Source organism: Styela clava, chromosome 11, assembly GCF_964204865.1.
Source record: "Styela clava chromosome 11, kaStyClav1.hap1.2, whole genome shotgun sequence".
NCBI lineage: Eukaryota > Metazoa > Chordata > Ascidiacea > Stolidobranchia > Styelidae > Styela > Styela clava.
In genome coordinates, this window is record NC_135260.1 from 11,435,911 (window position 1) to 11,460,831 (window position 24,921).

The window sequence follows — 24,921 nt, forward strand, 5'->3', positions numbered from 1 at the left end:
TTGTTGTCGTTGTATTCTTGTTTTTGTTGTTGTGAAAAAAATCGAATTTCTCTCAAATAATGGAGCCTTTTTCTATAACTACTGTCTACAAATTGCTTTGGAATTTCCGGTGGTTACAGATCGTTGTTGTCGCTAGAAGGCCATTACTTTAATTATTTCAAAAGTTCCTGTGGGCTTTATGGGATTCATAGAAAAGTCGAGAGTTTTTGATAAGGTAGACTTACGGTACTGTGAAATTTGATATTACTTTGTTTTTGCCTTCGTTCCCATATAAAAATGAATGGATTTAAGAATTCTTCCACAAAAAAATCATTTGCTTCGTTTTAGTATATTTATACACCAAAGTGCTCATTATTTGCCAAAAAGTGACTGATAAATACATTGCCAATTCATCACACTTGACTATTATGAATATTTCAGTGATCACCTCGACGTGAGCCTAGGTTTTTTTCACTAGAAAGGAACCTCGGTTTTAAACAGTTAATGTCCATCACCGTTGAATTGTTTGATAAACTGTATTGATATTAACTAAATGGCTATATTTGAGTATTTGATCCTAACGTGTTACCTATTTTTCAGCTCACGTTAATAATGTTGGTTTCTGTGGAACGCAATTTGAAGCTCCGCATTTTCTTTGGGTAAGTTCAAACGTAGTGTCGTGTGTCGAAATGTCGTATTTAAGAAATCAGCGAAAACAATTTAAAAAATGTACACAAACGTCAAGACCATAATCGTGGTGCTACTAGTATCGTACAATTCCTCGTTACTCAACAGTATCATTATGTTACTAGACACCTCGTATAAATGGTGGGAGCTATGCAGTTCAAGGATCTTGGCCTTGGCAAGTTTATATCATGGATGATCGCGGTGATTATAAATGTGGAGGATCAGTAGTAGACAAGGACTGGGTATTGACCGCTGCACACTGCACATATTTGTAAGTAAACACAAATTGAACATGTATTAGTGTCCGAGTTAGCATACAGTTGCCAAATACCACTGCACTTGCTTGCTTATGTAAGGCTTACTAAAAACTTTAACTTGACAGCCCGACAATAACGGTAGGAATCGGAGGCTACAATTTGACGAATCAAGAAGACGATCAAATAATTAAGGTTAAAGAAGTTTACAGACATCCAAATTATGTGTAAGTATACGTTATAAGTTTATATTATAAGTTTCTTTTTAGAATTTAATTCTAATAATATTATTATTTTAAATCAATTTGAAATTACCAACACTTTTTACAGTAATTCAGCCATTGGAAATGGATATGACATTGCACTTTTCAAACTGGAAAAAAGCATTACATTTGGACGTCACGTTCAACCAATATGTATAGCAACGTTAGGCAACGTCGATGCAGAATCTGCAGACCATAATTGCATTGTTACAGGATGGGGATTAACTAGTAAGTCCGAGTGTTAGACATCGTTGGATGGCAAATAAATTTGTATATTTACTGTTTTACTGTGTTGTTTGTATATAAAATCATGAATTTGATAGATAGGTTTTCGTGAACATAATTGTATGTGAAAATTTAAAATAAATTTATTGAATATTGGCCAAAGTTAAACAAAAGATAAATTGCTCAAAAATGTATCTATTTTTTATTATTATTATACGACATATTTATACGCCTTTCGCCCCGAACAAGGCTACGCACAAGCTAGAACCTCTCATATTAAAACAACCTTCTGTTAACAGAAATCGGCGGTGTAGTTTCACAAGTTCTCCGACAAGTACGACTTCCAATAATGCCAAATGAACAATGTGAAAAGGCAAACGGAAAAGCATTTAACACAGATTTTCTGTTTTGTGCCGGATACTTTGAAACAGGCGGGGCCGACTCATGTCAGGTAAGAAAAATAAAACATTCCGGGTCTCTTGCATTGCAGCACCGTATCTTTATATAGATTCGATTTCTGCCATTGGGAATGATCGTACGGTCTGAACCAGAGGAAAACAACTGAACCGCCATTGGAACCAATTGGAATTTTGTTAATACCCTATGATATTTTTTGTACATCTAAGGGTACGGTACGGTGATAGTCCGGAAAATAAGTAGATATACGGCCCTGATTCGTGATTTTAATGGCCTCCTTCAAGAGGGCTTTTTTGAGGTATGTCGAAGTACAGCACAGGGCATTGTTTCATTACGTGTTGAATGTTGTGAGTGTTGCTCGCAAGATTTTTTAGATGGATATGTTAAGTTAAATATTGTTTCCTAATTATAAAGTCTTATTTATCAATTTCTATTTAATATTTCAAGGGTGACTCGGGAGGCCCACTTGTTTGTTTGAAAGACAATAACTGGTTTCAATATGGCATCGTATCGTATGGATCAGATGGTAGTTTTTGCGGAAGACCTGGGGAAGCCGGATTTTATACAACAGTAACATATTACGAAGAATGGATACAAAATAGTAAGGTTTATTTAAAAATAGCGCATGCTGAAAAGAATTAAACGATGTCATTTGACAAAAAAAGTGAGAGGTATGATTTCAATTTGGTGAAATTTAAAAGTTCGACTATTAGTTGTCAACGCCTACTTTTACCTATGAAAACACTTAATTGTTTTTTAAATCAATTTATTTTAAGTGACCAATGGTACAGTTCCTGTAATCCCACCTCCAGTGACAGCCCCCTCCTCACTTCCAACAACAATAGGAATAAGTGAAAATGCAACAACAATAAACAACAGTGAGTAAAAATCATAATATATGTATATCAAGTATATATAAGGGTGTATACATAGTAGGCTGGTCTACCGCAATTTATGCTACGGAAACAAACAAAAAAACAGCACAAAAGTGCTTATGACTTATGAGTTCTAACAAATCGTGATTTTACCGCAAGTGTTGCAAATCATTATTAGCGACCATAGTTAAACGCATACTTGTTCACGTTTTCATGAAATGTTCAATCGCATAGTATATTTAAAATGTCGGACATATGGGTAAAGTATTGTATAAAAATGTGAAAATAATATGGCATCTCTGTCCACACTTTTATTGCGCGGGTGAGTACACAAAACCAAATTAATTGCCCAAAAAATTAAATTTGTTCTAGTAACCGTTTCAGAAAGTGTGGTATCGACTGTTCGTACAACAACAATATTTTTTGCGGATGTAACAAAGAAAATACTGAATATTTCGTTTTTATTTTACAAATCTGTTTTATTCATTTATCTAAATTTAGTTCGACTGTTATTAACAACAAGAGCAAGAGGTGGAAAAAGTCATAATTATTCTGATTTTGTTTCGTAAATTTACACTGAAATATTTCATATTTCACTGTAGAAAAAAATCTGTTTTTCAATATGGTATGATAACTAAATTAAGACATTTAATTAATAATTTAAATATTTGTTAAATGCTTCTGGATTTGACTGCAACAAAGCACCTTCTTAGATAATCTTTTATATGTTGACACGCGCATGATGATTTACTATTCCCGCGCTTCGAAGATATTGCAATAGTCTATAAAATACTGTTTTTAAGAGACAGAGTTTATCAAAATCGTTTTTGAATTTGGACAAGACATTTTTTCATTTGTTGAAGTGTGTTTCAAAAGTTATTTTCATTTACCAGTTTCTAGTAAATACGATGCAACTTCTTGGCCAACATCGGGTTCAGGAGAAGGTGATTATTATTAGTTGCATGATTGTTAGTAATTGTGGATTTTGGTGTTGTGGTTTGTTCAGTACTTATTACGAAAGTTACATTTATACAATATTTATTCTTAATAACCATTTCTATAAATCGTTTTTATCACGTTTTGACGAAATGTTCAATCGCATAATATATTTAAAATGTCAGACATCTGGGTAAAGTATTGTAGAAAAGTGTGAAAATATTATGGCATCGCTGTCCACACTTTTATTGCGCGGGTGAGTACACAAAACCAAATTAATTACCCAAAAAATTAAATTTGTTCTAGTAACCGTTTCAGAAAGTGTGGTATCGACTGTTTGTACAACAACAATATTTTTTGCGGATGTAACAAAGAAAATACTGAATATTTCGTTTTTATTTTACAAATCTGTTTTATTCATTCATCTAAATTTAGTTCGACTGTTATTAACAACAAGAGCAAGAAGTGGAAAAAGTCATAATTATTCTGATTTTGTTTTGTAAATTTACACTGAAATATTTCATATTTCACTGTAGAAAAAAGTCTGTTTTTCAATATGATATGATAACTAAATTAAGACATTTAATTAATAATTTAAATATTTGTTAAATGCTTCTGGATTTGACTGCAACAAAGCGCCTTCTTAGATAATCTTTTATATGTTGATACCGCATGATGATTTACTATTCCCGCGCTTCGAAAATATTGCAATAGTCTATAAAATACTGTTTTTAAGAGACAGAACTCATCAAAATCATATTTTTTCATTTGTTGAGGTGTGTTTCAAAAGTTATTTTTATTTACCAGTTTCTAGTAAATACGATGCAACTTCTTGGCCAATATCGGGTTCAGGAGAAGGTGATTATTATTAGTTGCATGATTGTTAGTAATTGTGGATTTTGGTGTTGTGGTTTGTTCAGTACTTATTACGAAAGTTACATTTATACAATATTTATTCTTAAACCATTTCTATAAATCGTTCTTATCACGTTTTGACGAAATGTTCAATCGCATAATATATTCAAAATGTCAGACATCTGGGTAAAGTATCGTATAAAAGTGTGAAAATATTATGGCATCGCTGTCCACACTTTTATTGCGCAGGTGAGTACACAAAACCAAGAAAAAAAAATTAAATTTGTTCTTGTTACCGTTTCGGAAAGTGTGGTATCGACTGTTCGTACAATAACAATATTTTTTACCACAAAAGCAAACAAAAAAATGGTGATTCATCATTGCATGGTGTGAAGTTGTTATTGTATATTGGCACAGTTTGTACTAGAATAAAGTCAAGAGGTCAAGAAGTCTTTATAAGAATATTCAAAATTATTTACATTTCTACGTTTGTGTAATGCGTGACTACCAAACCTCTCTAAATAACCCTCGTGTGGTAAACTATAAATGTACATAGAAATTTCGTTTTGCTAAGTTATTAAACATCGACAAGCTATCAATAATCAATCAAACCGCCTATCAGTTATTGAATGATAATACTGAATCCAATTTTAGCTGAGTATTTGATTGTCAGTCGCAAAACTATAGTCGCCCTATTATATACATTATAGTACAAATATCGGGCTCAGGACTATGTCTTCATTAGAAACAATAATAAAATCTTTCACTAAAATGGAAAAACACAATACAGCGAAACTAAATGACTCTTTAATTTTTTATTGACTTTAAATTATATACTGTGTGCTGAATTTTATGTTTTTGCATGGTCATTTACATGGATAATTACTAGATGCCGTACTTCCTTTTCATGTGCCAGGTCTGTTGTAGACATCGGCGATCATGGCCTTCCATTCCAATCTGTTGTCAATTCACCTGACGAGTTCATTGTTGAGGAATTCTTTCCTCGTTAGTTATTCAGTCGATGTATTTTGTGCGTTGTCTTCATCTGCTTTTGGTACATCTTTCCACACAGTATTTGCTTTTCTATCCCATCTGCTATGTTCATGTGCCCCAAAAAATGTAGTTGTCTTTTTCTGATGCTTTTGATTAGGGATCTTATGTACCTGGCCATTTCCATTACATCTTCGTTCGAATTTCTTCCGTCCATGATATTCTCATATTTCTTCTGCTTCAAGTCTTCTTTCAAGGCCCTTTTTCGGCGTCCAGCATTCACATCCGTACAGAAGGATGGACCATATGTAGGCTTTTAGAGTCTTGATTCGTTTTGGGTCTTACATTTCTGTTGGTAAAGATGGATTTCATCTTGGTGAATGTGTCTTTGGACAAAGCGATTCTCTTCAGTATTTCTGTCTTGCATCTGGCGTCTGTAGTTATCGTGAATCTTATTGTTAAGTACTCAAAGGTGCTATGGTTTTTTGAAATTTTTTACTTGTAGTTAAATTATTGGTTGTTGGACAAAAATCCTATTCCAACATGGGAATCATCTTAATCGACAACCTAACACAATTTTGCGAGTATAGCTTGTTCGATGACGTGTTAATATACATATAAGATAACATTTATTATCGTATTTTTCTTCGCAATATTGAAGATCGGTGGGGAAATCTTGTCTTTACAGGATAGCTGATTTATGCATATATCATTATGTTCAACATGTTATTGTAAATGTTCGTTTGCTTGTATTTTACGACCACTCAGTTGCAGGTATAACGATTTATGAAATAATTGTTGTTTAGTTTGTGTGAAGTTGTTGATAAGAGACGGAACTAATATTACATTATTTTAGCCTTAATTGCCAATTCAACAGCGACAGCCACAAAACATTCCACAGTTTCTGCAAAATCTTCAGTTACATCCACCACTTCGGGTAATTATGATATATTCAAATTTTGTTTAATCAATATTCATTCAACCTGGTACGGGATTTTTGAAAAAATTTGAAACGTGAACTGAATACGCGATTATATTAATATCATTGAAAATATTTGTATACCTATACTTTTTAATCCGTTGTGGTAGGAATGGGTAAAAAAATTTTAGTAGCAATACATTAAAAATGACTACACTGTAGTAAACTTGAGGTGAGCATGCAACGTACAAAATTGCGGATGTAACAAAGAGAATACTTAATATTTCGATTTTATTTTACAAACCTGTTTTATCCACTTATCTAAATTTAGTTCGACTGTTATTAACAACGAGAGCAAAAAGTGGAAATAGTCATAATTATTCTGATTTTGTTTCGTGAATATACACTGAAATATTTTATATTTTACTGTAGAAAAAAAATCTAAACTAAATTAAGACATTTAATTAATAATTTAAATATTTGTTAAATGCTTCTGGATTTGACTGCAACAGAGCACCTTCTTGGATAATCCTTTAAATGTTGATACGCGCATGATAATTTACCATTCCCGCGCTTCGAGGATATTGCAAAAGTCTGTAGAATACTGTGTTTAAGAAACAGAATTTAACAAAATCATTTTTGAATCTGGAAAGACATGTAATTATTTGTTGAAGTGTGATTCCAAAGGTATTTCCATTTAACAGTTTCTAGTAAATACGATGCAACTTCTTGGCCAACATCGGGTTCAGGAGAAGGTGATTATTATTTGTTGCATGATTGTTAGTAATTGTGGATTTTGGTGTTGTGGTTTGTTCAGTACTTATTACGAAATCGTCAGATATAATTACATTTATACAATATTTATGCTTAAAAACCATTTCAATAAAGCGTTTTACTAAGTCTTTTTCAGTTACTTGAATAATTCTTAAAATACTGGAGTGAACAAATATTTCCATATATATATATTAAATGTTAGTTAAATGCAAATTTGTTAGCTACTATATATGTCGTTTACAAACAGGATAATTCTGCTCAATCCTAAAAAATCCCCCTTAAAATAATAGTTTTGATTCAACAGTTCCCACAGAATTCTATTCTACCCCATGGACAGCATCGGCTTCGAAAACATTCAACTCTACTGGTAGTTATATTGATGGTTGCATGGTGTGAATTTTTGGTTTTTGTGCTTCGGGTAGTATTAAGCATAAACCACTGAATTTGACGTGATTCTGTCGATCGACCAATGTATTTTTTCTCGTGTTTCGAGGAAGGAGAAAAATATATGTCAACACATTACAAATATCATGTTTATAAACTGCTTGTTGTTATAATTAGTGTCTGATGATGTGCAGCATGTATGATAAATACGCAAAATTTTGCATCACTTTGCAAAGAAAACGCAGTTTAGTACAGTATTTGAAATGATTTGATAGCATGCGGTGTAATTTTTCAGTTTTATGTGATTTGGTAATATCAGGCATAAATCACTGAATTTGACGTGCTTCTACCGATCGATCAAAGTATTTTTTAGTGTTTCAAAGGAGAAAATATTTGATTGCAAAGAAACTCACCTTCTTTGATAATCCGTTAGTTATCTGTTGATACGAGCATGACTGTTCACTGTTATCGCGCTTCAAAGATATTGCAAAAGTCTTTTATAATTGGACACGTTTAGTGGCCATAACGATCGTTTCAAAATTTTGTTGTTATTGTTATTTTCTTTCGTCATTATCATTGAAAAATCGCTTTTCTCTTCAAATACTGGACCAATTGCTTTGGAATTTTCAGTGGTTCAAGATTGATTTTTTTGCCAGAAGGCTATTACTTTCATTTATTCCTGAATTTTCTATGAATCTTATGAGATCTAATATTTCATCCAAAATTGCGCTGTATTAATTTTTAATTATGGGAACACGGTTTTTAATCCGCCAAGCGTGACGGCTGACTGTGAAAATTCTTGCGACTGAAAACCCGGAACTTTTTGAAGGTACGGTACCGGTAACGTCAAAGGTAAACCCTGCTTTGCTCTAGTCCACGTGTCCATATATTTGAGCGTTGCTCTCTTGTCATTTTTGAATCTGGACATTTTTTCATTTGTTAAAGTGTGTTTCAAGAATTATTTTCGTTCAACAGTTTCTAGTAAATACGACGCAACTTCTTGGCAAACATCGGGTTCAGGGGAAAATAACTTTACTGGTGATTATTAATTGTTGCCTGATTGTTAGTAATTGTGGATTTTTGTTTTGCGGTTTGTTTAATACTTATTACAAAATCACGTAAATTTGATTACATCTATACATTATATTTTTTTTGATAATTATGAATAGTTTTGTCATCTCCAACAATTTTATCAATACTTTCATTCAATTAGTTGGATAATTCTTAAAATACTGGAGTGAACATATCAATATATAAAAATTTCCCCTTAAAATAATATGTTTGATTCAACATTCCCACAGAATTCGATTTTACCTCATTAACAGCATTGGATTCAGAAACATTTAACTCTACTGATTGTTATATTGATGGGGGCATGGTGTGACTATTTTGTTTTTGTGCTTCAGTTAGCATTTTTTTGTGTGTTTTGAATAAAGGAGAAAATATCTGTTTCACACTGACAAATATTATGTTTGAAAAGTGCTTTTTGTAGATAATTATAATTAGTGACTGATGATGTGTAGAATCCATATACAAAATTTTGCACTAGTTGGGAAATGATTTACAGTAGCATGCGGCTCAGTACCAGTCAATTTTTTCATTATACGTGTATTCGCTTTGTATAAGTAATAGATCGCGTTGGCGACCCCTTTGGACGTATTTTTGATTTATTTTCTACGGAAGACGCTCGCGGAACACTAGTGTACCGCGGAACACAGTTTGAAAAACGCTGTTCTATATAATAGGAATTAGTTTTGAAAAACTTTTCTGTGTAATATTTTTCTATTTATTTATGAGATATTATGTACGCATGCGAGCATCTGATTAGACATAGCATTGCTGATGGTATCATTTTGACTTCGTAGACTGCCGCAGTACAAAATCATCCTTAATATAATCACCAATTAATATGCTTAGTAAAAATATTTGCCACTATTACAAAACTTGCTGCACTTTCAACGTCATTTTGTTTTGCTGGTATGGTTTGTGCTTTTGTATATACTCCTAGTTTTTCAAATATTAAAATACAGGTAAACCATAGCACGGGCGTTCCTTGAGCCTCTAAGTAAGGAATGTTTAAATTTGGTACCACTCCGCCTGATTTGAAAACCCTTGTTCCAGATAATAAGAATGTAAACATCTTGTGCGGTATAAGAGGGCATTGTCATGTCAAACCATTTTGTGCTTGGTATATGGTTTATTGACATTTTGTATACTTTTACAATACTTCACTCTAAATTTTTCGAAGTTTTATTCTGATATATGAACACAAAATATCTTGTTTGTACTTTGGGGTAGATTGTGTTTTGTTGTTGTAAGTTTAAATTATGTATTTTCGGTGGATAATTTGTCAAGAAATTGCATGCACATTTTATATTCACTCCTCTGCTATTATCACATTGAGCATTACATCGGAATACATCGACAATTTTATGATAATGATACCTATACCTAATGCTGAATATACTTTGTATATGTTATTACAGTATGTTTTACAGACTTTCTTTACAGTCACAAATCAATACTCAATACAAAAACACAAACGTCAATAACGACTGAACAACCATATTTGCTTTGTATATTGCTATTACCTCTGATTTGGGTCGGTTATTACACTGCACCAAGAGAAATATGTGCGACTACGTCGATAAGAGTAAATCCTATAACATTACGTTCTGAGCTAATTAGTGACATAGTCTATATGAATTCACATGTAGTTAGATTGGCAAATTTGTCATCAGTGTTTCTGTCGACGTTTCTTAATTTTATGTGTATTACAGTAGTTTTACCTTATATTTACCTTACTTTTATTGTAGTTGTGTTCTGTCAACTCTTGAGTTGTTGTGATATTTTGGCTGTACACTGTAACCAAACAAACATGTGTAAAATAAATAGATGTGGAAGGATATTACTATTACCGTCATATACGTATCCAAATGGGAAAAATGTAGCTTCAGTACTTCAATCAGCCATGTTCAGATTCATCTATTTCTACTTAAATGCGAATCAACACCGCTATAATCATTTTAACGACATCACTATCAACTTTGAACAATAAATATTGCAGGGAATAATTAAACAAAAATAAATTACAGAAAAACAGAAACATTTTTAATGCCAAGCTATCATGGTTACATGCAATAGTCAACAGCACTAGTTTTGAAAAACTGATAGATTAATAAAATGTAGGAAAATTAAATTTATTATAGGCCTACTATATTGCAACAACCCTGTACACTTTTCCGTAGCAGAACTATTTTTCGAAACAAAGTTTTTATCACCAGATCTCATCTGCAGAAAACGACTGTGAATTTGAGACTTGCTTTTAGAGTGTCTAGTATTCTTGTAGGTTTGCCAATTTTCTTCAGAGTAAATCATACAATATGTTTCAAATATGGAGCTCGAGGAATTCACAACAAAATCCTTCAGCATTCTACAGTAATAGTTTCTGAGTGACCCTCTTACCTTTTTTAGTTCATGTTATGTAATGGTGCGTTTTTTTTTAGCGTCAATGTTTCATTCAAATATAACAGCGACACCATCTTCAACAAAAGGATCGTCATTGTCAACGACAAGTTCTTCATTTGCACTGATGCCATTATCGTATTGTTTTTATTTTTTTGTAACTTTTGTCGGACTAATTTTTGAAATTTTCACAAACTGTCACGTTACTTGAGTGATGAAAACAATATTAACAATTATTGAATATTTGAAAATATGACGTTGGCCTTCTAGAAGTAGTCGAGCGACCGATTTTATTTCCTTAAATATTTTTAGCATTAGGCAATAATCAATAAATCATATTAACAGTATATTCTGTGTAAACATTTTGTATCATTGTTCTTGTTTAATACATAGTGATAATGGTAACACTTCAGCACTTCAAATCAGACTCAGCAATTGTAAATGTTCTCTTCAATCCGCTCAACTCGCATACTATGTAACAAACTGGAAAGTACGTGGATATTCCGATTTCGGAAAAATTTATTTGAATCCTATTCAAAGCCTTGTGTGTAAAAAAAAATGGAAATGTCAATTTCGTATTTTTATTTTTAACATTAGCTCAGTCATACTTTTTTGCATGTATTTGCATCTGCCCTAGAGGTAATATTCTTAAATCAAACATTTCACGGGTTAGCTTGGTGTGTGTTTTATTGGTTCAATTATATTTTACTTTATTTAGTATTAAGTATACTGCATTATGAATTCTTCAATACTAACGCACTTATTTTTGTGTTTCAATTTATGTTTTGTAATGTCTATTTTTGTATGGTATATATATATATACGAATTTTAGAAATTTATCGAAAACGCAAAATTTGTATTGATGGTCAACTGGTCATATATGAACATCAAATATATTATTTGGTAACCTATTCAAAGCATTTGGGCAGTCTGTAATTGTTGGTGAATTTATTCAAGTGCCGTCGCCCATATGAAAAACATCTTTGTCTATCAATACCTAAATATCAAATGCTATAAAATGAAATAGCAGTAGCATAGCTCATAACATTGTTGCAATTTCTAATTTAATTTAAATATCATCTTCATCATTGATTTATTTACATTGCCATATCATTTTAACTGAACATAAATTTTTCATAAATCTATATATCTACTTGTGTTTATGTGTCTAAAATCTGAGTATTGATTTCGTAACAAATTAGAGTAAACGATTTTCCTGCCTTTTCGAGGAACAATAAAGTCTTTTCATATCTGTGTGCTTCTTTTTAAACCAAATAGGCTAAATTAATCACCGTTCACAAATATATTTCCTATGTAGCTGTATCCAGACCGTCGCTAGTTGAGCTGCTGCAAAGTGGGTACTGCGACTGCAAGACTGCTAATATTATCAGACAGTTACTGAGGTATTTTACACTGAGGGGAAATCCTAAATTCACCGTGAACACTGAACAACACACTTAATTTTGTTATAATAGTGGTAGTGGTACAAGCACATACTTACGTTTTGTCATTTTTTGCATGATCCACTGGTGTGCAGGTTCGACAGTAGGCTACAGTTAGACAGTTACACTGAAACTACGCTGTTAATCACATATTCAACTTTCAACCCGCAAATGGGAAGAGTTCATTTGATTGAAGCTGAAATTTCCGTACAATTTTGTAGCATAGTCTTAATCATGCCCATCGACAGACACGCAATCGTTCAGAATTTGCAACTGTCTTAAAACTAAAGGCGCGAAATGCCGTCACGTTACCAGAACAAACTCGACATCTTCAAGCGGTGATCCGTGACGGGTTCAACCACTTGGTGTGATATTTATTATTTGACTAATATCATAGAACTTATGTTCCATCACATATATGCAACTTTTGTTTCTATTTTATAGAACAATATGCTGAATTTATGCAATATTCCTTTTTAATAATAGGAGGGATAATCTAACTAAGCCTATACTTATATCTGTCCGAGTTCAGTAGGCTATTGAACAAAAATGATCGAGGGAAAATCTATACATTCGAAGCTCTTGTAAATAAATGTAATTGTAGCTAACTTTTTGTTAATTTGAAATAACAATCACGTTTTACTAAAATGACAAGTTTGGGATAGCTAAACAAAATATTTATAAACAGAAATATCTTGCTTTGCTCATATTTAAGAACGGAGTGTAATTTTTTATAGGCTCACCACAGGAGGGTGCAAATTGGGTTCACATATCGAATGATATTGAATGACTCCGAATATAATATGCTATTCGAAGCTATTTGACCCGCTTCATCGCATGTTAGATTTTGATCATATGTATTATGGAAGTTTTGTTTGGTTCATAATCATCAATAGTTTTTTCATCTGTCTTGTGTATGCTATGCAGTTCGGAAAAGAATTAATAGCGCCTGCGCCCGCCAGAGATTTTACCTTGGAATTATTGCATATTCGATTTTGATCACCTGAATAATATATCTAAAAATATAATTCTAATCATAATTTGAACAGTATGACATGCATAGTAGTATATTCTCAATGAATTTGGTTTTTAATTAAATTTAAAATAAAAATTATTTAATATTCACAATATGAAAGACAACGACGTAAATTCTACTACCTAGTTAATTTCATATATCGATTCGTTTTCAAGATAGAAGAGATTGCCAGTACACATACTGGTACGTCAAACAAATTTTATGACTTTGGACACTTTTATCAAAACCATAATAAAAAAATATAGATAAAATAATTTCAGTTTCATTCTTGGTAAAGATAGCAGATGGGACGAATCGATCATATGGCAAAAACTTTTTCCGGGGTTGGGTATGGATCTATTTAGAAGGTTCTTGCCGTGCCGTACTGTATAGGCAATAATTGTAGAAGGATGACATCGCCCACCGGGAACGTGTCCAGCTATCTTTGCACACATGATTGCGCACATGATCACCTAGGCTCTTCGCTTCCTGTGCAGTTGAAGCGAGGTAAATGAGATGGCATTTTTGAAGGCAACGTGATAGCATGGATTCACAACAACTTTAATTCTTTTATACAAAGTGCGTAGTTATCGTGCAGTAGACCATCGAACCTTGCAATTTTGGCAAGCTCGGAGCTCTAATGAGTTAAAAAATCCGCAGGCAATAGGCGATAGCATTATGCTGGTGAATATAGGAACAGAACTAACAAGCTAAACTTGCAATATTTTTTATCTGGTTGAAAACTTCGATCAATCTATCTACAGTCTTCGGCGTGATAATGTTAATTCAAAATTCGGTTCGATAATAATAAATTTTATTGGTTACAGATTTTTGTTCTTTACCAGTATACACATGACCTGCAAATGACTACAATTTCAGTCGGGAATAGCAAGCCTACTTCAAACAACATTTTCTCATTTGTTGTTCACTACAGAATTTTTGTACTTCTTCAATATGCAATTACGATATTCTCTACTATTGTGTTTACTACTCATTGGTTTTAGTTTGTTGGAACACAGTAACAAAAGAAAAGTTCATATAGTTAAAATATAAATACAACACAGCAGACCTTATAGCAACTAACAATGAAATTTACGTTGTAAGTTTTTATCTAATAAAAATTTGACATTGTCTATTTGAATAATAGTTTGATTGTTTGATACGTAATTACTGTAATTTAGAACCATGCTTGGGTGGAATAACGATCAACGACGCTTCTTCTGGTACAATACAGTCCACTGATTATCCACAAGCTTACTTCGATTCAGAAAACTGCATCTGGATAATTGAGACACCAAACAACACGGTAATTTTTTGTTTAGTTGTTGTCATGTAATTATTAGGGGCTTGACAATTTGCAGACGGTATCGGGCTACTGACAACGTACGCATTGACCATTGGGTATACTGTTTATCAAGGGGTGTTTGTTATTGGTGCTGCATTATCTAGTTAGTGCTCCAACGACGGTATGACCGCGTGTTACTGGTTTCTTCGTGAAATCCCAGCCAGCGTGAATAGGGACAGGCTGAAAAACAGTTTACAATTGATAGAATTACATGTTCATGCTCATCTTACAACAACATTTGTATCTGGAATCACTTAGTCAAAAAATACCACATTATTATTGATATTGAAATCTCACCAACCGAACTTTTGAAACTTGGATTTATGAGACTTTTAATTTTCTTATAAACTCGTTTTCGCAGAGAATTGCTGTGAAGTTTTTTCTATTATTTTCAATTGAAATCCGAAGTGGAGTTTGTCAAGATTATCTGTTGATTGAATATGAGAGCACTACAATGAAAGTAAGTTCAATTTATTGTCGACTCGGAATGTATGATTTAATATGGAATTTCTACCTATGCTGTTCGACCTCTTAAGGTTAAATAATATTTTTGTGTCAAGCCTATCTTATGTTGTTATTAGAACCAGACTCGAATTATTGCACATGATGGATTACGACCCCTGTAACGTTTTGTACAAATTGGTAATTCATCACACTTATAGAACAGATGAATTCAACACTCAGTGAGCCATGTACGGTGCAAATTCTTTTTTGAAAAATATTTTATTCCTCTGACTTGACAATCTAAACTGAATCAGATTGGGTCTTAAATACCAAATTACTCGACTTGACATTTTGAACCCTTGAACTATTTGACCCCGGTTTGATTAGACTACAAATACAAACTGAATTAAATGAAATCATGGTTTTCAATTGAAATTAGCTTTGGGACTCGGTATAACAAAGCTATTGGACTTACTTTTTCATATGTGTGGATCTGACATCACCCCCAACAGTTTTATTACGGACACAAATACGATGAGAGTTAATTTTGTCAGCGATGAAAACATTGAAGGAGCAGGGTTCTCGTTTAACTGGACTTCAATCGGTGGGAATAATTCTAAATTAGATTTAAAATTATCCCAAACTTGAACGAAAATTCAAAGTACTACTTCTCATAGGCATGCATACTTTTCTCACATGACGATAATGAGAAAAATAGAAATTTTGGGGAATCAAGATATCCAGTATACCTCGAAATTCGGACCTGGGTGCAAAATTGCGGTTAGGATGGTATCAGGTTTGCCAACAATGTCAATAATTTTGTATTCAAAGGTTGGAGTCAAAATCTACACTGCGCTACATTATATTATATTGATTTTATCTACACAGATATGCTCGGTATTCCAAGTTTGCAAGAAGAAACGTTAACCAAGAATCAAGGAACGATAACTTCATCTGGTTTTTCAACCAATTATCAGAATTTATTGAAATATTCGTGGAAATTGATGGTTACTGATGGAAAAGTACGTTGAGTATTTATTAGGGACACATTGGATAACTCTTGACTCTATGAAAAAAAAAAGTTATTGGGGCTATGAATCCGAACGACGTTCATTGCGGAGACACTATGCTATGTACCTTGTCTGAAAATGCAAATTTACAAGTTCTATTCATTTTTTACCCTATTTTCAGTACATTGTTGTTGAGTTCGACACAAGTTTAGCCATCGATGGTCATAGCGGAGACACTTTGCTATGTACCTTGTCTGAAAGTGCATCGGCGGTCATTGCGGAGACACTTTGCTATGTACCTTGTCTGAAAATGCAAATTTACGAGTTTTATTCATTTTTTATCCTATTTTCAGTACATTGTTGTTGAGTTCGTCACAAATTTAGACATCGAATCAGGTACTGGTGGAAGATGTCCATATGATGCACTAAGAATATACAAAGGAACAACTGCAGATTCCAGCGTAAGTTGCATTTTTGTTTTCCGGTGACAACGTAATGGCGGACTAAAATATTAGTAGACTGTAGAGGAATATGAAAGATCACATTATTTAGCAAAAGTAATTATGGAAATGACCCGTTGTCAACTGTTACGGTGGCAATGCGTGGGCATGATTTTCAAAGTAAAGCTTTATTTGAACTGGCATATGACTACGATGAGAAAGAAACTCAGTCATTAATTCTTATCCAACGCAACATCGAATCGTTTCAGATATTATTTAGAGCGGGATGAAATACTCCTAGTCTTCAATTCTTTTAGCACAGACTTCGCGGTTAACGATCGAGCATTTTTAAAATGGCCTGAGCGATACTGGAGATATATCTTGCTCAGCACTCCAGACGTGTCTCTAGCCCAGCAGAAAGATACTTTTACATTTTTCAAATGTATTAGTTTTATTGGTATGTTTTTCTGTATACTAAAGAGTATCTCCGAAAAATAAATAATAAACCACTATTCAAATAACAGCTATATTTATGAAAATAAATACATATGCAAATAGTACCAGGCATTTTATGCGGCATTGTTTATTATATATTGCTTACAGAGCTTGTCATCAAAAAACTTTTTTAAATTATTTTGAAGACGATTTGCACAAAACAAGCAAGTCTGATTGTTTTGAAAAGTAATGAAATATTAGTTGAATTTACTCCGGATGTATCGGGCTCGGGAGCAGGATTCTCTTTAGACTACAAAACCGTTGGTAAGTTTGTATTGTTTTCTGTGATAGTGGGTTTGAAGTTGGTTCGCGATCTTAAAATGTATCAAGGTTTAACGAGGCAAGAGGTATTCTACATTATAGAATTACATAATGAAGTTCAGCTAATTAGACAGACCACTATCTTAGACAATGAGAAATTCAGTTCAACCGAGAAGAATTATCTGTCGTTAAAATACTTGCTTTTAACGCTGGTTATGTTCGTGAGTAGCTTGCTTTGTGAAAAAAATATGAATTTACAATCGGGATCAATTACGCCAACTACAATTAAACCAACAGAATTACCGTTATAAAAGTGGGCTTATAAATATTCGTGCTAAATTGTTACTGTTCATACTGTTGTTTTCATTATTATCACACAATCGCCTTCTCGTTAATAAACTAATAGGAGAATCTAGGAGAATCGCTTTGACATTTTAATTAGTTGAGAATGGGTATGTTTCACTGTTTTACCTATATACTCTCTAGATCAATTTTTCGCTTGATTGATTCAGTTGATCACAAGCCCAACCAACACTGCATGTTTAGACTGTACTGTACTGTAGACAGACTGTAGTCTCTGGGACAGCATTCTCAGTTCGTGTCCGCGTATTTGAGTTTTGCTTCCTCGTACTATAATAAACTATATACCGGTACAGTATATAAAAGATACAACTGTACAGTAATTCAATCAATTCTTATTTGTAAAAATGAAGCTTTTAATTTGTTCTTTTAGGTAGAAATATAGTGATTTGTTATCACTACACAAATATTGTTTGTTGACTGCCCTAGTTTGCGGATTATGACCCTAGCATTGACTGACGAAAGTTTTACTTACGTTCGTTAATCTAAACTGTCTATCTGTCGATAGCCTTCGACCGTAGTGAATAGACGATTGAACACCTTCTGAGTTTATGGAAATTCCGACAATATACACAGAATACAATGCACACACAATTAAATCAAATCTTATCTGACTAACATTAAAAACATATCAGAATATATGGGGTTCTACACGGTAATTAGAATATCATTAAGAAACAGATTTTTACATTAACAATGAAAGCATAACGCGTCATCCGGTTTCTGGGTAACTTTGCGTTTTCTATTATCACTAGCCATTAACTTGTTATTGTCAAGTCATCGTGTTCCTGGTCACGACTCCAATTATGAGATTTAAAAAGTTGTTCTCAAGTGGATAATTAGTTTTTACCAGAATATTTCGAATTTACGTTATTAGAATTTTACTGGAAATGAGATTTATTTTTACGTGAGATGGTACCGAGAGGCTGTTAAAATTTGAAATTGGATTACGAGAAATTGAGAATTGCTATTGCGGGAATAATTAATTCTGTTTTTCATAAGTTTCTCACGAATCGGGGTAATTTGGTGCAGTTTTGTAGTGACATAACAACTAATTGGCTACATAACTTCCCCTGGCAACTTCGGAGAAGTTGAAGGGTGCAATTTGGACTGAGGAAGCGGAACTGACGAGCTGTTCTCTATATGAAATTCAACTAAAAATAAAGAATAATGTCTGAAGTTGTATAACGGTGGAGTAAATATAGTCATCCCTGAGGTATTTGTACATGAGGTAGATTATTGTTATAGACATTGATATAAATGCACAAAGTAATCCATTGTAAAACACGCTAGAAAAAAACCATGGTAAAGTATAATAGGTAACAATATAAACATTGCTATTCAACTAGTCTGCCAGACTAGGGTATAAGATCGAATTGGAACTATTATTGAGATTTGGTCTAGGTTGATAGATTTGACCCCTTTGATCTTGTCTATTGTTTTGCACAAGAGGCAGCAGGGTTCATTTGTTCTCTGCAAGCAGTCAAGTATTGCCGAAGTCGTTGTATTGTGGAAAGTCTCTCATCTCTCAGTTTTGGACAAAGTTTTTTGAAACAAACTGTCCAAATAGTGGCCCAAATGAGAGACAAATGGAATAAGAGCATATAAATACCTGATAAAATTGACGTCTTAATGAAGGAAAGAGCATTAACAAAACTGTGTTGCCCTTCATGTGAGCATCAGTATCCGTGTTTGATGTGCTATCTGTATTGGGTAGGGTTTGCTCACTTAATATTCGTTCTCGAATAAGGTTAATGTGGCTGATTGATAACAACGTATTATTGATATCGTCGTAACCCTAGTGTCCCCATGGTAATTCATTATATGCCTCAGTGTAATCAATAGGATTAGAATTGACGATAAAAGGCTTGAATGTGGGTCTCACAAATTTTACATGCATACCAGCATGATTTAAAGTATAATTGACGTAGTTGTAGAACCGACCGTCAATTTGAAAATGGATATACGACCTTGCGTATAATTTTCAAAAAATGAATATCCACGTAAGCGTTAAGAGTCTGGGAATATTTGTGCAATGACTGTTTTATTGTTATTACCATTAAAGTGCACTAAAGGTCGGGTAGCATATTTACCCTGTTAAAATAGGCTCCTAAGAACGTTTACGTTAATACGTTGGCATTCAATTTCGGTCAATATATTACCTACGGTGATAGCTGCTCTGTTCCTAGTAACCTAGTAACTGACTTAGAATCTTGCCGGGGTATTGTTAGACAGGAGTTTAATATTAGTAGTTAGAATGCTTTGGCATACCAAATAATTACTATCTGCTGTTAATTTGTTAATTACTTCGGAAATCCTCCAGTGCTTTCTTGAACAAAAGCAACTAGAGAAGATTCTGAAAAATTCTTAATGGTGTAATCATAATTAAAGTAGGGACATTTAATTAAGAGTAAAAAGGGATGAACCTTTAAGTGCAATATTATGTGTTTCGAATAATAAACCATTATCGGTACAAAAAGTATCAAACTTAAAAAACATATTTTAACCAACTTGCCACATGAACCCCAATTATGGACGGATTGCCCAAGTCTTGGAAAATCTAAGCAGTGAATCTGATTAGAAGAATTATATTGTAAAATAAGTCTGGGTAACAGTTGTTTGGTATTGAGGAAAATCAATTTAGGGGTGATGTTTCCAAATTAGAGTTTGACTCCCCCAACGTGCATGAACCAGTTAATATGTTGCAGGCGGAAATAGAAGGAAGCACCTATCATTACTCCATGAAAAGGATCATACGAAATTTGAATACGATACAAATGAGCATTGATCACTTGTCCGTGTCTAAAGGATGGCCAACTATTGGTAACTTTTGCTTTATTTTGAGTAGACCAAGTATTTGGGGAAGTGGGTTCTAAATCACCGATATTATCAGCTTTTAACGTGTGTACCTAATCTTTACAATATAAAGGGGTGGGTGGTTCTATCATGGTGGAAGTCGGTTTACTCGAATGTGAACCAAAGAAAAATAAGGACTAAACTAGACCATTTAGTCGCAGATTTTTGACACACAAGGTAATATTTGTATAACTAGACGATTAACAGAGCATTGCTTAAAGCAGGGGTCGGCAACCTACGGCCCGCGGAGCAATTTAGTCCCGCCCGCGACGCTTCACTGAGTTATAGTAACAAAACAACTGTTTTGACGATTATATTCATTACGTAACAGAATTTATTTTGAGACACGTGTAGACTAAATTATATTATAATCTAGCAAGTATATAATTCTCGTTTAGTGAGCCTATAATTTTATTATAATTAGACAAATGTCAACAAAACGTAGAAAAGTTGATGCTGAGTCCAATTGGTTTAATGGCGCAGAAAATATTCAAATGATCAGTCTTCAAGCCCTGCTTGAAATTTAACGTCGGATCTGTGTGAAAAAATGTGATTTGTCGGCCATCAGTACCGTTTTTAACTTTTTTAAATATGTGCGGCCCGCCAATGACTTGCAACCTTTAATTTTGGCCCGCGAGCGATAAAAGGTTGCCGACCCCTGGCTTAAAGGTTGGAGGTGTCTCATTTGTACAATTATTGGGCTTCTCAGCTTTGGGTCTATTGAGGTGACATAGGTTAACTGTAACTGTCGGGGTTGATAAAACCGATTTAAATGACAGAATAGACGAATAAACAAAAAGATACATACATATTGCGAGGCACTTAATAGTAAACATATTCGTCTCTCTGAAGCGGTCGGTTGTCTTTCCCCGTGTCGAGTCCTTGAACGTAATGATCGCGATCCTTGTCGTTGATGGCTATTAGATTCCTCGTTCTGCGTCAAAAGTAAAGAGTCGTCAATATCCGTTGATATTGGTACGTTAAATCTGTGTATTAGTAAGTCAGATTCAGTAGTTGGGGTATTTGAATTGAAAATGTCCTGAGAATCGGGAGTAAAAATCTTTTCTTGCGCTAAACCCAAGTTTTGATACCAATCTGCAGTATACCGAAAATGGGTCATAAGAGATGCTTTTGATTGTCGGATTTCTCTTTCAACAGCTGCATTTGAGGCTGAGTGATAGATAGGTATCTATATATGTTGAGAACCGAGAAATTCCATTGCTTCTTGCCATAGAATACTTTGAAAACAACCTCCGCGGTCACTGGTGATAATTGCAGGTACGCCATATTTAGAAATCCAGGACAAAAAAATTGTTTTAACTACTGTTTTAGCTGTAATGTCTTTAATAGGAATAGCTTCAACCCATCTAGAAAATTTGTCCACAATGAGAAGTATATAAGTATATCCGTTAGGTGGTGCTAAAGGTCCAGCAATGTCAATATTGATATGGTGGAATCTTTCGTCTGGAAGCGCGATTGGTTGCAAAAATAAAATCGTGTGTCTTTATCCACACTAGCCTTTTTTCATTGAAAGATATCAAGTCGTATTTATACGTCGATCATAAATCTAATTAAATACTGTAAAAGTGAGCTCGTGATTCACGTTATAAACAGAAACTCCCATTATGTCAATAAGGGTAATTATGTACATCGTACGGATGGGAACTTAGATATAATTATTTCAATCAGTGCCAAAGGTCTTAAAAATATAAATTTTAATTTGATAATGACTGGGTGGAACATGTTATGTTCTTAAAACTGGTGTAATTTGATTCCTACGAAAGTCTTTGTTCGAATTTTGGAAAAAAATAACTTTGTTTTGATGATTTCAACATGAAATGGGGTACATTTGGGGGTTAGTAGCTATATTATCTCCCCCTCCAGATAATTGGAAATTTAAAGATTTGGCACCTCTAATAAATTGAAAATATATAGAAAAATACAATACACAATGCTAAAATTAATGATATAGGTCAAAAAAATATTTACATGTATATGATCTACAATGAGACAAGACATTGAAATAAAGAAGAGGTTATAGAAAAGGGTAAAGTAGAATTACAGAAGGATGGCGTATTTTTATTTCAAAATTTTGGTTTTGGACGGTTAAAACATATTTTCAATTTAATGTATTTCGCTAAGCTAAAATACTTATACTCGCTTTATCGCATTGTTACGATTTTGTAGACCTAGTTGGTCAATATATGCTTGTCCCATGTCGGGAAGAAAAAACGCATTTTTCAAGTTTATGCCATCTCAGGGCTTTTTTGAAAATATAACGCTTTTGGATACAACTTTTGTTAAACGAGCTTATTATTTTGAATGACGTTCTATATGACGGCTTTGTAAATAATTAAAAGTATGACTCGCTCGAATCTACTTTTAAAAAGCATTTTAATTTTAACGAAATCTATTTAATCGAAAAGGAATTTTAACCACAAATATTCAATAATATAAATCTCTTAAAAGGTATTTGAAATTAGAATATTCAAAGTTGTTACCATTAATTAATTTATAAAAATTGAAAGCCGAATGAAACGCCATGTATATATAAGAAGAAAAAAAAGAACTTTACGTTAGTAATAGTGGAAGAATGAAAAATGTCTGTCTCAATGAGTAGAAAAACCTGCAAATCATGAAACAAATTATAGATAACATGCTCCTGATCTGTATATCCATTAGGTACGCGCGACAATTACTCTCTCTATTATTCGGAATAGAGCGCGTAATTTACCGTATTCGGTTAAAACAGTCCATATAGTTCATTGTTTTCAACAGTTCGTTTTTTGATTAGGTTTTTCACCTCGAACATATATCATGTTCTAAAAAAGATCATTTCGATCGATGTTCAATACAGTCCATATTCATGATTTTAACGTTTCCAGGGTCCGTTACCATAGTTCAACTGTTTCAATTGAGATTATTGTCTTTTCATAATGTTTTTGAATATTTCGGCTTGTCAGCAATTTGCTACTTCAATCGTTGTTCCAGGCAATTTGAATCTCTCCGACGTTCGTAAGTTGGTCGAATTTGATTTTCGCACGTTTTGTAGAGACGGTTTCTCGGCAATTGTTGAAAGCGACTCACAAGCCATGGTAGGTTGTGAACCACTAGTTTAAAGCATTGCGGTGTTAGTGGTCACCGTATATTGCTATTTTGTAGATTGTCTCTGACTCGTAAGTCACCCGTTCACCCTTCAGCTTCAATGCCCACGTTAATCAAGAAACTTTAGAAAACTTCCAGAATTCCACGATACACAGAATACAAATCTTAAAACATTTATCCACACTAGCCTTTTTTCATTAAAAGATATCGAGTCGTATTTATACGTCGATGATAAATCTAATTAAATACTGTAAACGTGAGCTCGTGATTCACGTTATGAACAGAAACTCCTATTATCTCAATAAGGGTAATCATGTACATCGTACGGATGGGAACGTAGATATAGTTATTTCAATCAGTGCCAAAGATCTTGAGAATATAAATTTTAATTTGATAATGACTGGGTGGAACATGTTATGTTCTTAAAACTGGTGTAATTTGATTCCTACGAAAGTCTTTGTTCGAATTTTGGGAAAAATTAACTTTGTTTTGATGATTTCAACATGAAATGGGGTACATTTGGGGGTTAGTAGCTATATTATCTCCCCCTCCAGATAATTGGAAATTTAAAGATTTGGCATCTCTAATAAATTGAAAATATATAGAAAAATACAATACACAATGCTAAAATTCATGATACAGGTCAAAAAAATATTTACATGTATATGATCTACAATGAGACAAGACATTGAAATAAAGAAGAGGTTATAGAAAAGGGTAAAGTAGAATGACAGAAGGATGGCGTATTTTTATTTCAAAATTTTGGTTTTGGACGGTTAAAACATATTTTCAATTTAATGTATTTCGCTAAGCTAAAATACTTATACTCGCTTTATCGCATTGTTAAGATTTTGTAGACCTAGTTGGTCAATATATGCTTGTCCCATGTCGGGAAGAAAAAACGCATTTTTGAGTTTATGCCATCTCAGGGCTTTTTTGAAAAAATAACGCTTTTGGATACAATTTTTGTTTAACGAGCTTATTATTTTAAATGACGTTCTATATGACGGCTTTGTAAATAATTAAAAGTATGACTCGCTCGAATCTACTTTTAAAAAGCATTTTAATTTTAACGAAATCTATTTAATCAAAAGGAATGCTAACTACAAATATTCAATAATATAA

At 33.3% G+C, this 24,921-nt stretch overlaps 2 protein-coding genes and 1 long non-coding RNA gene across 7 annotated transcripts in view; 2 read left to right on the forward strand and 1 right to left on the reverse strand.

Moving 5' to 3' along the window:
* The window catches only part of LOC120347557 (transmembrane protease serine 9-like), a 35,791-nt gene extending 23,496 nt beyond the window's left edge, over nucleotides 1-12,295 (forward strand). Inside the window, exons 34-45 of one of the 5 annotated variants that reach the window (XM_078117592.1) lie at nucleotides 580-638; nucleotides 792-937; nucleotides 1,049-1,147; nucleotides 1,251-1,411; nucleotides 1,708-1,859; nucleotides 2,273-2,426; nucleotides 2,602-2,703; nucleotides 3,594-3,644; nucleotides 4,444-4,494; nucleotides 7,105-7,155; nucleotides 7,479-7,541; nucleotides 11,065-12,295. In XM_078117592.1, coding sequence (XP_077973718.1) covers nucleotides 580-638; nucleotides 792-937; nucleotides 1,049-1,147; nucleotides 1,251-1,411; nucleotides 1,708-1,859; nucleotides 2,273-2,426; nucleotides 2,602-2,703; nucleotides 3,594-3,644; nucleotides 4,444-4,494; nucleotides 7,105-7,155; nucleotides 7,479-7,541; nucleotides 11,065-11,234 — 1,259 coding nt within the window. In that variant the 3' untranslated portion in view covers nucleotides 11,235-12,295. The remainder of the gene's footprint in view (nucleotides 1-579; nucleotides 639-791; nucleotides 938-1,048; nucleotides 1,148-1,250; nucleotides 1,412-1,707; nucleotides 1,860-2,272; nucleotides 2,427-2,601; nucleotides 2,704-3,593; nucleotides 3,645-4,443; nucleotides 4,495-7,104; nucleotides 7,156-7,478; nucleotides 7,542-11,064) is intronic. The other 4 variants (XM_078117594.1, XM_078117593.1, XM_039417582.2 and 1 more) reach the window with 4 other exon arrangements.
* The window catches only part of LOC120347565 (uncharacterized), a 212,880-nt gene that overhangs the window by 186,264 nt on the left and 1,695 nt on the right, over nucleotides 1-24,921 (reverse strand). The window lies entirely within an intron of this gene.
* Nucleotides 15,759-18,255, forward strand: LOC144429762 (procollagen C-endopeptidase enhancer 1-like). The gene is made up of 5 exons (XM_078117961.1): nucleotides 15,759-15,873; nucleotides 16,158-16,291; nucleotides 16,633-16,740; nucleotides 17,361-17,478; nucleotides 18,209-18,255. Exons 1-5 carry the CDS (start codon nucleotides 15,804-15,806, stop codon nucleotides 18,253-18,255), a joined length of 477 nt encoding a protein of 158 aa, XP_077974087.1. The 5' UTR covers nucleotides 15,759-15,803.